This window comes from Chelon labrosus, assembly GCF_963514085.1.
Source record: "Chelon labrosus genome assembly, chromosome: 12".
Taxonomy (NCBI): domain Eukaryota; kingdom Metazoa; phylum Chordata; class Actinopteri; order Mugiliformes; family Mugilidae; genus Chelon; species Chelon labrosus.
In genome coordinates this window covers 29,292,808-29,306,522 of record NC_140345.1, presented here as the reverse complement: position 1 = coordinate 29,306,522, position 13,715 = coordinate 29,292,808, and the positions used below count along the sequence as shown (strand labels likewise).

The window sequence follows — 13,715 nt, the reverse complement described above, 5'->3', positions numbered from 1 at the left end:
CTTCAGGGGCTCTCTATAACGTCGTAAATTAAACATTTTCACCTGACGAGCTCCCGACCGACGAAAATAGAAACAAACAAACAAAAAAAACAAAAAAACAAAATATATACATATATAGATATATATATATATATATATATATATATATATATATATCAAAATGATTTATTGTTTAAAAAAATGTAAACAGTAAGAAAAAGTTAAAAAAGAGAAAAAGACTATTTTCAAAAAATATATAATTAAAAACATAATTATAATAGAATATAATATATAATAGTAGTTTAATTGTTTGTCTTTTCTTTTTTTAAAACGTATGCCTTCTTTTAAGATTACACAGAGTTAAAACTACAACTTCTTATTTATAATTATTTATAAGATTTATTATCTTACTTTTTTAAAGTACTAAAATGTGGAAGAATTTTTGTGAAATAAGTGTTTTAGTGTCAAATAAAAATAATCTATTTAAAACAACAACAATTTTAGTCTGTAAATGGAGTAAATGTTTAATAAGAAATTATGGGTAGAATAATTCCGATGACCCCTGAACGCACCATCAGGAAGCACCTCAGCATCATTTCCGAGAATCAACGTTTTTATTTTTTGATTTAAAGACACAGAACACCTTTAATGGGGTCACCGTCAGATTAGGGTCACGGGTCAGATTAATCAGATTTAAAGGATATATTTTAGCATAAAATAATTGAATACATTTATTATAATTAATCATTAAACATTCCTCAGAGTCAGTTACTGATCAAACTGGTTTCACAGCATTTGTTTGTTTAAAAACCCAGTTCCTGCCTGTGGCTAAAGAGGTTAGCCGCTTAGCTTCGTCACACGGTTATTGCTTAATGACTGACCGCATACAGCCATAACATTATGACCAGTTATGACCAATTATCTGGTTCTCATGGCTCCTAAGAAGAAGAAGAGGAGGAAGGAGGAGGAGAAAATGAAGAAGGAGACTAAGAGGAGGAGGAAGAAGAAGAAAAGGAATAAGAAGAGGAGGAAGAGGAGTAAAATCATGGAAATCAGCCGTCTAAACTTTACCTGAGTTTATTTAGGAGACAAACAGAAAAGAGAAAACCATCGTCTTGAAAGTGCAGTTACTGTAAAAAATGAGTTCATCACATTCGTCGTCATCAGGATCAATAAAAGGTCACAGGTCAACGACAAATGATGTTAAACAAATATATTAATGTAAAACGACCAGTAAAGATAATTAATAACTGAATAAAACCAAAGTTCAACACATAAACATTCTGTGGGACTCATCTGTGCCACAAGGAGGCGACAGAGTGATGACTACACGTGAAGAAATCCAGAAATATATTAATATTTTAACTATAAATGATAATGTTGCGCCCCCACTGGCCTGGCAGTGGTAATGCAAGTATCACAATTTAATTCAATTTATTAAAATAAACTATTTGTCTTGTAAACTTGACATAAACATAATTATACTGATTGTTACATTCAGAGCAGATGACACATGCGTTCGTTAACACACTGTGATCAGGAACTGAGTTCATGAAACACAAGACTGAAAAGATCATTTCAGATCATTTCAGATCATTTCTCACATTATCTCAACATTGTTGACATTTAAAACTGAGGTAAAACTAAAACAAACGTCCAACATATCAGAGCAGTAAAAAGAACAAATTCACATCTAATCGGCTAAACGTAAACAGAAACAAAAAAGCTTCATTCAGATCCAGAAATAACAAGAAAATAAGTCACAGTTATGGAAAAAAAACATCTGAGCATTTCTTCTGAGGGATGGAGTTGCTGTACATCTGAGAAAAATTAATTCTAAATAAAAAGTTTAAATACATGGCCCTTTGCCATATTAAAATGTTTTTATTATCCTGAGATTATAATTATTATTATATTTATTAATTATAATTCTGTCTTTTTCACAGCAAAGTTTTGTTCAATGAAATAAAACTGTAAAACTAAATCAATCATCTCCATCTAGTGGGTTAATGGTGGTACTACAGATGACCAACAGCCATAGTAGCCATCTTTACTGAGGCCTTTACAACAATACGTAGCATCTTAGAATTGATATGTAGCATCTTAGCATTGATATGTAGCCTCTTAGCATTGATATGTAGCATCTTAGCATTGATATGTAGCATATCTTGGTGACTGGTTTCCCTGGGGAGTTCCATGTGTGAACAACATGGAGGAAATCTCAATCTATCTGTATAATGATCACAATGGTAGAATGTGATGATGTCCAGGAGAAATAAAATGTCCAAAGGTTGAATTGTGTGTACGTTGCCTCCTGTAGTGGAATCAGGAGGATTTTGGAGCCAGATTCCCTTTCAAGTGGTAAAAACCCAACGTGGAACACTTTGGGTTCTTTGGTTCTCCACATGTCCAAATGGAGAGTGGGCCTGGTTCTATTGATACTAGAACCTTTGTGGTATTTCTCTAAACTCTTGGTCCAGTTCTAGTCAAGGGGTTGCTGAATGAGTTCAGAATGATATCATTGCTATCAGGGTGTTTTCTACTCTCTGATCTAGAAGACGTTTTAGTTCATCACTAATTAATCAGACACAATGTTACTGACACTGAAGTCTGACCTATCATAGAGACCAGGGTCCATAGAGACCAGGGTCCATACAGACCACGGTCATAGAGACCAGGGTCCATGGAGACCAGGGTCATAGAGACCAGGATCCACAGAGACCAGGGTCCACAGAGACCAGGGTCCGTAGAGACCAGGGTCCATGGAGACCAGGGTCATAGAGACCAGGATCCGTGGAGACCAGGGTCATAGAGACCAGGGTCCATGGAGACCAGGGTCATAGAGACCAGGGTCCATGGAGACCAGGGTCAGGAACATGGACCTGATGGTTCTGGAGATAGTCCTGATTTATTAGGTCTTTCAGGCGACACCTCCTAGAACCCTAGAGCTGAAGAGATTACCTTACTCCTTTATAATGAAATTCTCTGAGTTAAATGAGAGGATGGATTTTTGTTTATCAAATATTAACATATGAGTTAAACATTCCTGATTGAGCAGCCATTTCGTTCTGATATAGCCAGCTAGTAGCTCTGATTTTTCCAGATTGTGTTATCACTGCTAATCTTAACTTCTAGTCCCATCATCTGGTCATTCTGGTGTAAGGTGGATGTCTTTAGTCAGTTTTGGTCAGCACCTTTAGCTCTGGGCTGGCGTCTTCTGGGCTCAGAGAACAAATCTCAGGAGATTTATATGTTCTGCCGCCGTCGTCCTCTGGACTGACCAGCGGATCCACTTTGAAAACAGTTTTTCTTTGTCGCCACACATGAAGCGATCCCAGGATCAGGATGCAGATGCAGATCACCAGCAGGATGGAAACGGTGACCAGCTCGCTGTAGTAGCTCTTCTCTTTGTGGGCGGCCGGTGTGGACTCCAGCGAGGTCCGGGTGTCTGTTCTGAAGGTCAGGATGACGTCGTCTTTCAGCCTGGAGTTTCCTTCGTTGGAGTGAGTTGGTTCAGAATTATTTTGTCTCTTACCTTTTCTCAGACTGTTCTTGGTTTCAGTCTGACATTCAGTCTCCATGCCGTCATCCTCCAGGTTTTGAAGCCTGAGGAGTAAAACCAACAACCTGTCAGTATGTCTCTGCAGGTTCTTAGTCATCCAGGTCATCATTCATTAACAAATACAAAAAAAAAGCTGAAAACAAGAGCAACTGTAGAGTTTCTTGAACACGTTTCACGACTCATCTGAGTAACTTCTTCTCCCCACCGGTCATTTAGAACAGAGGAAGTTACTTGAATGAAATGTCACAAGGAAACAAGCCGCTGTTTTCAAATTTTTCAGATACAGCAACCTGTCAGTCAAAACACTGGGCTTGAGATATCTTAGCCTCTGACTATAATAATCGATGTGACATACAATTTTTTTTTTACTTAAATTTCGTTAGCATTTCAGAACTTTATCTCTATTTTTGGAAATTGAAGGTTGGGCTGCTGGTTTCCTTTACAAGCCAGTAGTAAATTAAATTAAAGTAAATTCAGACAGATGTCTGGACATTGACTTGTTCAGGCGGTGATGGACAGAAGAGTAACAGTGACGTAGTTATGGGACATTCATCAATCTGTTCTCTTGTTCTGTCCCAGTTCAAATTTACCAATAACAGTCTAAATACCAGGATGAGTTCTTGCCCATTTTATTGAGGAGGTAACTTGTGTGGACTTGGCTGCTGCTCCAGTTCCAGAATGACTGTCCTGCGGTCTCCCGTCATCCAGAAAGTACTCAAGTTCGTAGTTTGCAAACTTGTTTTGATACTGATCAACGCAAATACACGTCATCAGAGCCCCGTGGACTTTGTTTACAATAAAATGTCTAGCGTATGTTCTGCTATCACCTCTGTTGTTGAAGATATTGACCGTTAAATAACTTTAAAACAATCAAGGCATGTAATTCTTTGCTCTGATTGGCTGTAGGACTTTTCTCAGATGTTGTGTTACCAGACTCACAAGGCCTCATCACTGCCTGTCACTCCATCGCAGACCGTCCTGGTCCGGCTCCATCCACAGAGAGGATCTCTGGCCAGAACACACTGGCTGCAGCTTCGGTAGATGGAGCAGTTTGCCACAGATACAGCAGTCACACCTTCAGACGTCCCCACATAAAGGACTCCCTGCAGGACCAGAAGACACAGTCAGCAGAGTTTTTAATAAACAGCAAACCTGAGCAGAACGTTTACACCGAACGGAGAAGCATTCAGATCAACATTTCATTTTGTTTCTTTCTTTAGAAGGAAGACAAAATAAAAACCTCTGTCAGTATGCAGATGATACACTGTTGTATATTTCTCCTTAGATTAAAAAGTATTACAGTTGGATAATGAAAAAACTAATTATTAAATACTGCACATCATAATGATTTTAGACTATGAAGGTATTTTTCTTTATCATTTCAACTGATTACTGAACACTTTCTTATATCATAAGGCCTTGTCTAAATGGGAACATGGTTTTATTGTGAATACTTTCTGTTTTTCTATATTCATGTTTGTCTTACACCTGTCTATGGTCTCTTTCCTAAGATAAATTTAGACAGATGCATTAAAGATTCAATAACGTGTTTTACTAGAGACAATTCTCCTTCCCTCTTTGACAAATAAAGCAAAGCCTATACTTTGGAACCATGACAGAAAAGTAACTAACTTGTCTTGATTTTCTTGATTTTGTTAAATTTGATATTTTTCTATGTTGGAGATACAGACAAAATAAAAACATGAATATGAACTGATTATGTTGTTTTTCATCATTTTCTGAAGGATTGTGCTACAGACGTTCAGGTTCCTGTTGCAGGATGTTGTATTGAACATCCTGGTCAATCAACAGAAGGTCGACTCAAATCATGTAGAAGGAGCCTCAGACGTTTTTGTGTTTCTGTGTTTATTGTAAAGCACCTTCTTATGATCATCAAACAGACCAGACAGGTATTTCCAGATCAGATGACAGAAACTTGTATGGGTTTGTAGGGGAAGTTGTTCTGAACTGAGATCTGCTGAGATCATTTGGGGGCAGGACTTAATGTGGTGAGGGACAGAAGAGTAGCAGTAGTCATACACGTCATTTGAATTAGTTTAAATGTCTCTGATTGGTTTTAATCAGTTTAATTCAGTTGATGTGTGAGAGTCTTTTTTCTCTGTATTGGTTGTACCAGACTCTTATGAGCATAATCAATACAACCTGGCCAGGTTTACCTTGGAGGAGGAGAGGATGATGTTTTTGACCGGCTGAGGTTTGGTGAAGACCTGGATCTCTTCGATGACCCGAGGACCCTGGTCCAACAAAGCCACCTTGTGGAGGAATCCAGACTCTGGTCGTCGGAGACAAAGAGGATAATAAACAGTTTTAATACAGTCGAGAAAAATAACTTTAGACCTGTCATCTCCATGACAACACTCTAACGCCACATTCATCATATTTGCTGCATGAGTTTCAGAGACACTCCACATCATCAATAATTCAAGATCTGAGACTTGTCATCTGCCCCCTGATGGATTTATACATGCTCTGCAGTCAGCAGCTTTTGGCAGCCGTTTCCAAAACTATCAGTGTCACCAAGTATGTTTTTGTGCCACACCTCACCTGTAAGAAGGAAGAGGATGGTATAGCTTCTGTGATTGGCTGCCTGCGTCCTCATCACGGCCACACGACTGTATTGTTTCTCTGACAAAAGAATCGGATGATTTTCAACCGGGTTCACATCGTTATTGGTCAGGAAGGTCTTCTTCACCACTGCTAGTACAGAATCTGCAGAGGCACCTAGTCCACACTGTCAGGAGAACATGGATGGTGGGAGAGTCATTGAGTAACGTCTGATCACTGTGAGAAATAGTTTAAATGGTGTTTGAATCAAGAACACTGAGAAAACTAGTGAGAACAAAGTGGACCTAGAATCAGACCCTGAGGGATGCCGTTTCACCAGTTTTAGGTCATTTTTTGTCACAATCGAATTTGATTTGTTCTTTTCTGTATATGTTTAATAAGGCACTCAAACTATAAACTAACAAATTATTGATGTCCCAATCCATGGAGTCCACTCAGTCAAAGGCTGCACCCAAACAACAACAACAAACACTGAACGTTTAAAAGAAGAGAAAAGTTTCCTGGAGACAGCGTCAAGGAGAAACATCTTCCAGAGAGGGTTAGGGAGTTTATGGCAGCGTTGGATGACCAGAACATTTCTGGAGTAGAGAACACAAGGTACCAGCTACCCTCTCCACACTACATTAACTTTGACTGAAAGATTTATTGGACTGAATCCAGGACTCAATGCTACCAAGATCGGGACATCCCTACTAACTAAAACATGTCTTAACATCTAAGATTTCAGGACTAGCACTTTTCATCATGGTATGAATGTGACCTCCCCACCGATCCCAGGTTGCCGTGATTATCCACCGCTCGATCCCACTGAGTCGTCTCCGCATTGAAGGACCGATACGTCCCGGCGAACACTCTTCTGACATCCTCCAGCTTAAAGACGCAGACTGCAGACTCTGAAGCGCTGGACCTGAGAGAAACCAGACAGCTGTCAGTTCAACAGCTCCACAGCCTCCATCCTCCACAATGATCATCAGGTGAATTAAAACCTTTCTGACGCTGTTTCTACTTTAACTCAACAATAGAACAGTCGTAAATGAGAATCTAGATTCTAGATTGGACCTAATGTTTTGGCATCATTACATATAGGTTAATACCGATATTGATCAACTGCTGCAATCGACTTCAATAAAAATCTAATATGTTATGTTAACAAGGTGTTTGTCTCTTGTGGACGCTGGAGGAACTGCAGCTTTTGACACATTAATACTTCATCCTTGGATGCATCCTTGCTGCTTGTCTGTTATTAACTTACCACTGTGAGGTGAAGACACCGTAAAACAGAGTCTCTGAGGAGTCGCTGCCCTCTAGTGGCTGGAGGGTGAACATGTCCTGGAGAATGTTGAAGGGAAGCTGACCGGGACGCTGACAGAGCAGAGACGCTTTAGCAAAGGACGTCCACTTCTTCTGCAGAGTCCACTGTCCACCAACATCATCCTGTAAAACCCATGCAGCTCTAATGTCGTTATACATTCACCATCACGTTCAAGCAATCAGAAACTCTTCCATGTGTTTATTGTCACCTTGCAGACTTGAGCCACTCTGGGTATTTGTAGCTTGTTTATGAATGTGAACTCTTTACCAACTTCACTAAAGAATAAGTAGACCTTCTTCTCCTCTGAGTCGAGTGACGAGCTGACAAACTCTGGGTCTGAAATGAAGGAAGTGATGACAGAGGTGTTGTGTCATGTGGTCAGAATGTTGAGAAAAGAGATCTGAGAGCAAACGGTTCTTTAAAAGGATCATAATCATGTTTCTGGAGATCTGTTTTACAACGATCACCAAATGTCAGTGTTAAGACTTGATGGACTGTCTGAGAGAAAAGGGAAATGAATCATTGCAGACAGAAATCAGGAAGTGAAGCCTCACTGCTGAGTGGTTCTGTCTGTAAAGAGTAGAATGTGACTATGAGGTTTTCTTTAAGAACGGCGTTTATGACCAACCTCTAAGTGCTGACAGAGTCACTTCTTCAGATATTTCACCTTTTGACACTTATGCTCAACAAAATATTTTTTATTACTCTTCGTACGTCTTCCCTACGTCCGGGTCGCGGGGGCAGCAGCTTCAGAAGGGAAGCCCAGACAGCCCACCCCCCAGCCACTTCAGCCAGCTCCTCCGGAGGAATCCCCAGGCGTTCCCAGGCCAGACGAGAGATATAATCCCTCCATCGTGTCCTGGGTCAGCCCCGAGGTCTCCTTCCGGTGGGACATGACCGAAACACCAGGAGGCATCCTTACCAGATGCCCTAGCCACCTCAACTGGCTCCTCTCGACGTGGAGGAGCAGTGGTTCTACTCTGAGCTCCTTACCCTATCTCTAAGGCTGAGCCTGGCCACCCTGCGAAGGAAACTAATTTCAGCCGCTTGTATTCGTGATCTTGTTCTTTCGGTCATTACCCAAAGTTCATGACCACAGGTGAGGGTTGGGACGTAGATCGACAGGTAAATTGAGAGCTTCACCTTTCGGCTTAGCTCTCTCTTCACCACGACCGACCGGTTAAGCATCAGCATCACTGCAGATGCCGCTCTGATCCACCTGTCCATCTCCCGCTCCCTCCTACCCTCACTCGCGAACAAGACCCCGAGATACTTGAACTCCTCCACTTGAGGCAGGACCTCCTTCCTGACCCGGAGTGGGCAATCCACACTTTTCCGACTGAGGACCATGGCCTCAGACTTGGAGGTGCTGATCTTCATCCCAGCCGCTTCACACTCGGCTGCGAACCGCCCCAGCAAGAGCTGGAGGTCACTGTTCGATGAAGCTAAGAGGACCACGGCATCCGCAAAAAGCAGGGACGAGATCCTCCGATCACCGATATCGTGATACATGCTTCAGCCATATCGTCCAGCCCTACACTCACCACAACACTCTGCTAGCACATTTATGCAGTTCATTCATCAAAGCGTTAATAATCTGTCATATTTTAAGTGGGCTGATGAATTTTTGGTCACTTACCCTCCAGTAAGCTCATGGACGTCTCCAGATTGACGTCTGGGCGGCCATCTTTGCTGAAGAAGCGAGAAAGCTGTGGTTTGACTCCTTTGAAGTCGGTGGTTGTGGCAGTGAACAACTCGCCGTCTGCAGAATAACAGACAGAAGAAGTTTGTGTTTAAAAGCACGAAGGACGAAAACTTGTGTTGCTACGTGAACTGACTGAACCTCTACAGCTGAGAGCAGACTGACCCATGGTGATGGCGGTGTTCGTCTGGAAGGGGTTGAAAGGACAGCGACCTTTAGCTTCATTATATTGAACCATGGAGAAGCTCTCTGTGTCCTGAAGAGACGAAGAGAAACTGAACTGTAACAGATTGTGTCTTAAAGCCCTAGGGTGCTGGGAGGTGAGTCTCGCCAGAACCCTCAGGTCCATGTTCCTGACCCTGGTCTCTATGGACCCTTGTGTCTATGGACCCTGGTCTCTATGGACCCTGGTCTCTAAGACCCTTGTGTCTATGGACCCTGGTCTCTATGGACCCTGGTCTCTATGGACCCTGGTCTGAATGGACCCTGGTCTCTATGACCCTGGTCTCCATGGACCCTGGTCTCTATGGACCCTTGTGTCTATGGACCCTGGTCTCTATGGACCCTGGTCTCTAAGACCCTTGTGTCTATGGACCCTGGTCTCTATGACCCTGGTCTCTATGGACCCTGGTCTGTATGGACCCTGGTCTCTATGACCCTGGTCTCCATGGACCCTGGTCTCTATGGACCCTGGTCTCTATGATAGGTCAGACACAGTGTCAGTAACACTGTGTCTGATTAATTAGTGATCAACAAAACTGTCTTCTAGATCAGATAGTAGAAAACACCCTGATAGCAATGATATCATTCTGAACTCATTCAGCAACCCCTTGACTAGAACTGGACCAAGAGTTTAGAGAAATACCACAAAGGTTCTAGTAACAATAGAACCAGGCCCACTCTCCATTAGGACATGTGGAGAACCAAAGAACCCAAAGTGTTCCACGTTGGGTTTTTACCTCTTGAAAGTGAATCTGGCTACAAAATCCTACTGATTCCACTACAGGAGGCAACGTACACACAATTCAACCTTTGGACATTTACATTTACATTACATTAAATCCAGAAGAATGGATGTTACATATTGTTGCAAAGGTGGCCCTATTGTATGTGTTATCTGTAGTACCACCATTATTAGATCACTAGATGGAAGCAAAGGAAATTGAGTCACTCATTTCAGATTCAAGTCACCATGTGGTGCATAGTTGGTACAGAATCATGTGGACAGACTCCAAAGCAAAAGGTCACGTTAATACGAGAGAATAATTCTGTGTGGCCTTACAATGTAAGCATCATGAGGGCTGTAGGCGTAGCTGCCACAGGCGTACAGATGGGTGGAGTTTAACGGCTGCAACACCCGGACAAAGTTTGGACAGTCAACCTGCAGACGGACAGAAACATGTATTAAAACATTACAATGAACCATTACTAGAAGGTTTTTAAGCTTATTGTGGTGTCTCCATTCGTCTCCATCTTGCCAGTGACTGACTCCATCTAGCTCACGGCTAATTCAAACAAAGAGGTGGAGCGTGACTTGACTAATTAGGACGGAGGCGTGTTCATAGTTACCGTTGGATTCTTCCCTTTCATTCGACAGTCGTTTATCCGGGCCTCAGTTGGACTCCACTGCACCTGAACAAGAGACACAAAACTACTGTCAGCTGAGAGGCTAGGAAGCTAGGAAGAGCTACTGTTAGCTGAGAGGCTAGGAAGCTAGGAAGAGCTACTGTTAGCTGAGAGGCTAGGAAGCTAGGAAGAGCTACGGTTAGCTGAGAGGCTAGGAAGCTAGGAAGAGCTACGATTAGCTGAGATGCTAGGAAGAGCTACGGTTAGCTGAGAGGCTAGGAAGCTAGGAAGAGCTAACGAGTCTCTGTAGATCACCTTCTTCTTCAGCCGGATGTCTTCTCTCTGACTGACGTCCAATGAGAGGACGGCGTCCTTTGCTCCCACGTACAGGGTGGAGCCATCGTTGCTTAGCAACAGTGTGCTGGTGTTGTGGACGTCTGGGAGGCTGAAGTGGACGAGAGGTCTTTCTGCAGAGTCTGAACAAACTCAGCAGATTAAAACACTTCAGTTTAAATCAGGAAATGATGAGGACGTGTCACCTCCTGTCTCCATGGAAACGTCACCCACTGACCTCTTACCTTTGCATTTGTGCGTGTTCATCATGTCTACATCTGTATTAATATCTGTACGGTGTGCTTCATGTACCTGTTCTTAGCATGTGGTTTCTCACTTTTGACCGTGAACCTGAAGGAGGTTTCACTGTTTTACACCAAATGAAGAGGTGAGAAAACTGAAGAATAAATAACAACTGCTTCCTGTTTCTGAGGCCGAGGCTCAGGTTTAGAAAGGATGTGGTTCTGAGCTGCAGAGAAAGTCTCGGTCTGAACATCTGGTCTCAGAGAAGAGTTAAAATAAGAAGCTCCCCCTAGCATCCCAGCTCATGGTAGCTTTTCTTAGCTTCCTAGCATCCTAGCTCATGGTAGCTTTTCTTAGCTTCTTAGCATCCCAGCTAACAGCAGCTCCTCCTGTTTTTCCCTTGGAATGGAGAGTTCTTTTCTCTCGTTCATGTATGAATGCTAACACTAGTTGTTCGTGGTTGGCTTTATGAATTAGTGAAAGGAGACAGGAAGTCAAACCATATTAAAACCTCAGTAATGTTCCTGCAGTCATTAGTGAGTTCAGCCTCTTTTCACTGTAGATCTCTTGGGTTTTGCATTAACTTCAAATAAAACAAACATGAGACAAAGTTAAATTAGTGAAAAGCTGCAGAGATCAGACGGTTACTGAAAGAAACGGAGGATTCAACGTTCACCGGTTCACGTTTAATTCATCAGGAACAAACTGATGAGAAGAAACATGTGAACCAACGTCAACGTGGACCGAGATGATCCAACGTTCATTTATCTTCTCACTGTCCTCCAGAAACACAAACACTGAACTCACCGAGGAGGAAGGAGGTCCGAGGAGGAGGAGGAGGAGGAGGAGGAGGAGAGGCGGTGGTGCCCATGAGGAGGCCGAGGAAGAGGAGGAGGGGGATGGAAGTCATGATGGGAGACGACGGCTAAAAGACGACGACGATTCTCCTCTGAGTCGATTCTTAGACTGATGGAGTTTGACTGAGAGGAGGTCAGAGGTCAGAGGTCAGAGGTCACAGAAGCTAAGAGAGAATTCTGGGAAAATCTAAAATAGAACCGATGACACACTGAGCTGAAAACAAACAAAAAGCAGCAACCTCCTGGGCTTCAGAATGAAGCTAAGCTAACCTGGCAGGTTGCTAGCTGTCTGCCTCACCGTACATTCTTTCACCATGTTTCCTCCATCTGGGTAGTGCCTGACTCCACCCACCTCCCAGCTACAGACCCTTTGCCTTCTGATTGGTCAGCTGACCACCAACCAGAGAGCGCCTATCCTTTGTCTAGCCACGCCCCTCCACATGTTACTGTTAATAGGCGGAGAGAGAATCACAATTACGTCTTTTAATGCTAACTACGTTGCTTTTACTTTTGTTTGTCTAACGTAGCCGAGTAACAGTAGAATATTTGGGGGTATGGCCTGACGAAGGGGCCCTCTGGTTGGTGGTAAGCTGACCAATCAGAGAGAGTTGGGCGGAGTCAGGCACTGCCAAGATGGACACCTGAAGACACCACACTGAGCTTCAAAACTTCAGCAGATGTACGTGACAGCAAACATTTCTATAAACTGTACAGTCAATGGTCCAGAACGCCGAGAGAAAGTAGTTGACTACAACTCCCAGAGTGCTTTGTTGTCAACCAGAGATGCTGCTGCTGCTCCACAACATCGACTAAATATTCATAGATATATTCCATAATAGACAGCTGGGAAAGGCTCCAGCAGACTTCACAGGAATAAGCTAAGCGGTTATAGAAGATGGATGAATGAATGAATGAATGAATATTTCATAATAAACAAACTAAATAAAAATTACTGTAATACGTTTCTTAAACGGTAATTCTGTTAGTTTAAGTTTATGTTTCATCTCATCTTATCAATCTTTGTTTATATGACAAATCAAAAAGATTTATTTGTCTCTAAAACATAAATAGCCAATGATAATTTCATTCAAGTGTGGCCGAATTTATCAACAAATCCTTACGAGTCGAAAAACCTCCATAAAGTTGCTCCAGCATGCGTCTACAACCTCTAATAACCAGATAAACCTTAATGTCTACGAATTTTAAATGGACCCTGGTTTAGTGTGACATATTTCTTCAGGAGGAAGTGTTAATTCTTAGAGAATGACGGCTTATTTTATCTTTATGTTAATGACATCGCTTTAGTATCACACAAGGGTTATCACAAAAAAATATATACGTTTTAAATTTTATTTTATTAAAGATAAAAATCGTCAAAACAAACGACCAAAGTGCAGCTAGCTAAACTTCCCAGAAACCAGTGTTGCGCAGTAAATGTTCAAACCAGAGCATAAAGTTAAATAATATAAAGTAGTATTCTCTTATTATATTTGAACAAATAATAATTGAACTGTTTGCTGATTTTAGAGGAGTTTTACCTGAAGACACGAAAACTTGACCTGACGAGAACTTGAT

The 13,715-nt window shown here is 42.0% G+C and overlaps 1 protein-coding gene across 1 annotated transcript; it reads right to left on the bottom strand.

Annotated features, from left to right (window-relative positions):
* Positions 1 to 2,742: 2,742 nt before the first annotated feature.
* Positions 2,743 to 13,715, bottom strand: LOC311497604 (semaphorin-4B-like). Its single transcript, XM_084557915.1, has 14 exons — positions 13,679 to 13,715; positions 12,091 to 12,263; positions 11,023 to 11,183; positions 10,711 to 10,773; positions 10,424 to 10,522; positions 9,307 to 9,397; positions 9,079 to 9,201; positions 7,648 to 7,775; positions 7,380 to 7,561; positions 6,896 to 7,034; positions 6,107 to 6,293; positions 5,719 to 5,834; positions 4,481 to 4,644; positions 2,743 to 3,585 (listed from the first exon to the last, which is right to left on the bottom strand). Exons 2-14 carry the CDS (start codon positions 12,191 to 12,193, stop codon positions 3,153 to 3,155), a joined length of 1,989 nt encoding a protein of 662 aa, XP_084414041.1. The 5' UTR covers positions 12,194 to 12,263; positions 13,679 to 13,715; the 3' UTR covers positions 2,743 to 3,152.

Coding starts and splice junctions, on each gene's coding strand:
- LOC311497604 (XM_084557915.1), bottom strand. CDS start 12,193: ATGACTTCCATCCCCCTCCTCCTCTTCCTCGGCCTCCTCATGGGCACC. Junction 9,398..10,423: donor GCCCTCATGATGCTTACATT/GTAAGGCCACAC, acceptor TCGTCTCTTCAG/GACACAGAGAGCTTCTCCAT. Junction 7,562..7,647: donor GAGTGGCTCAAGTCTGCAAG/GTGACAATAAAC, acceptor TGGGTTTTACAG/GATGATGTTGGTGGACAGTG.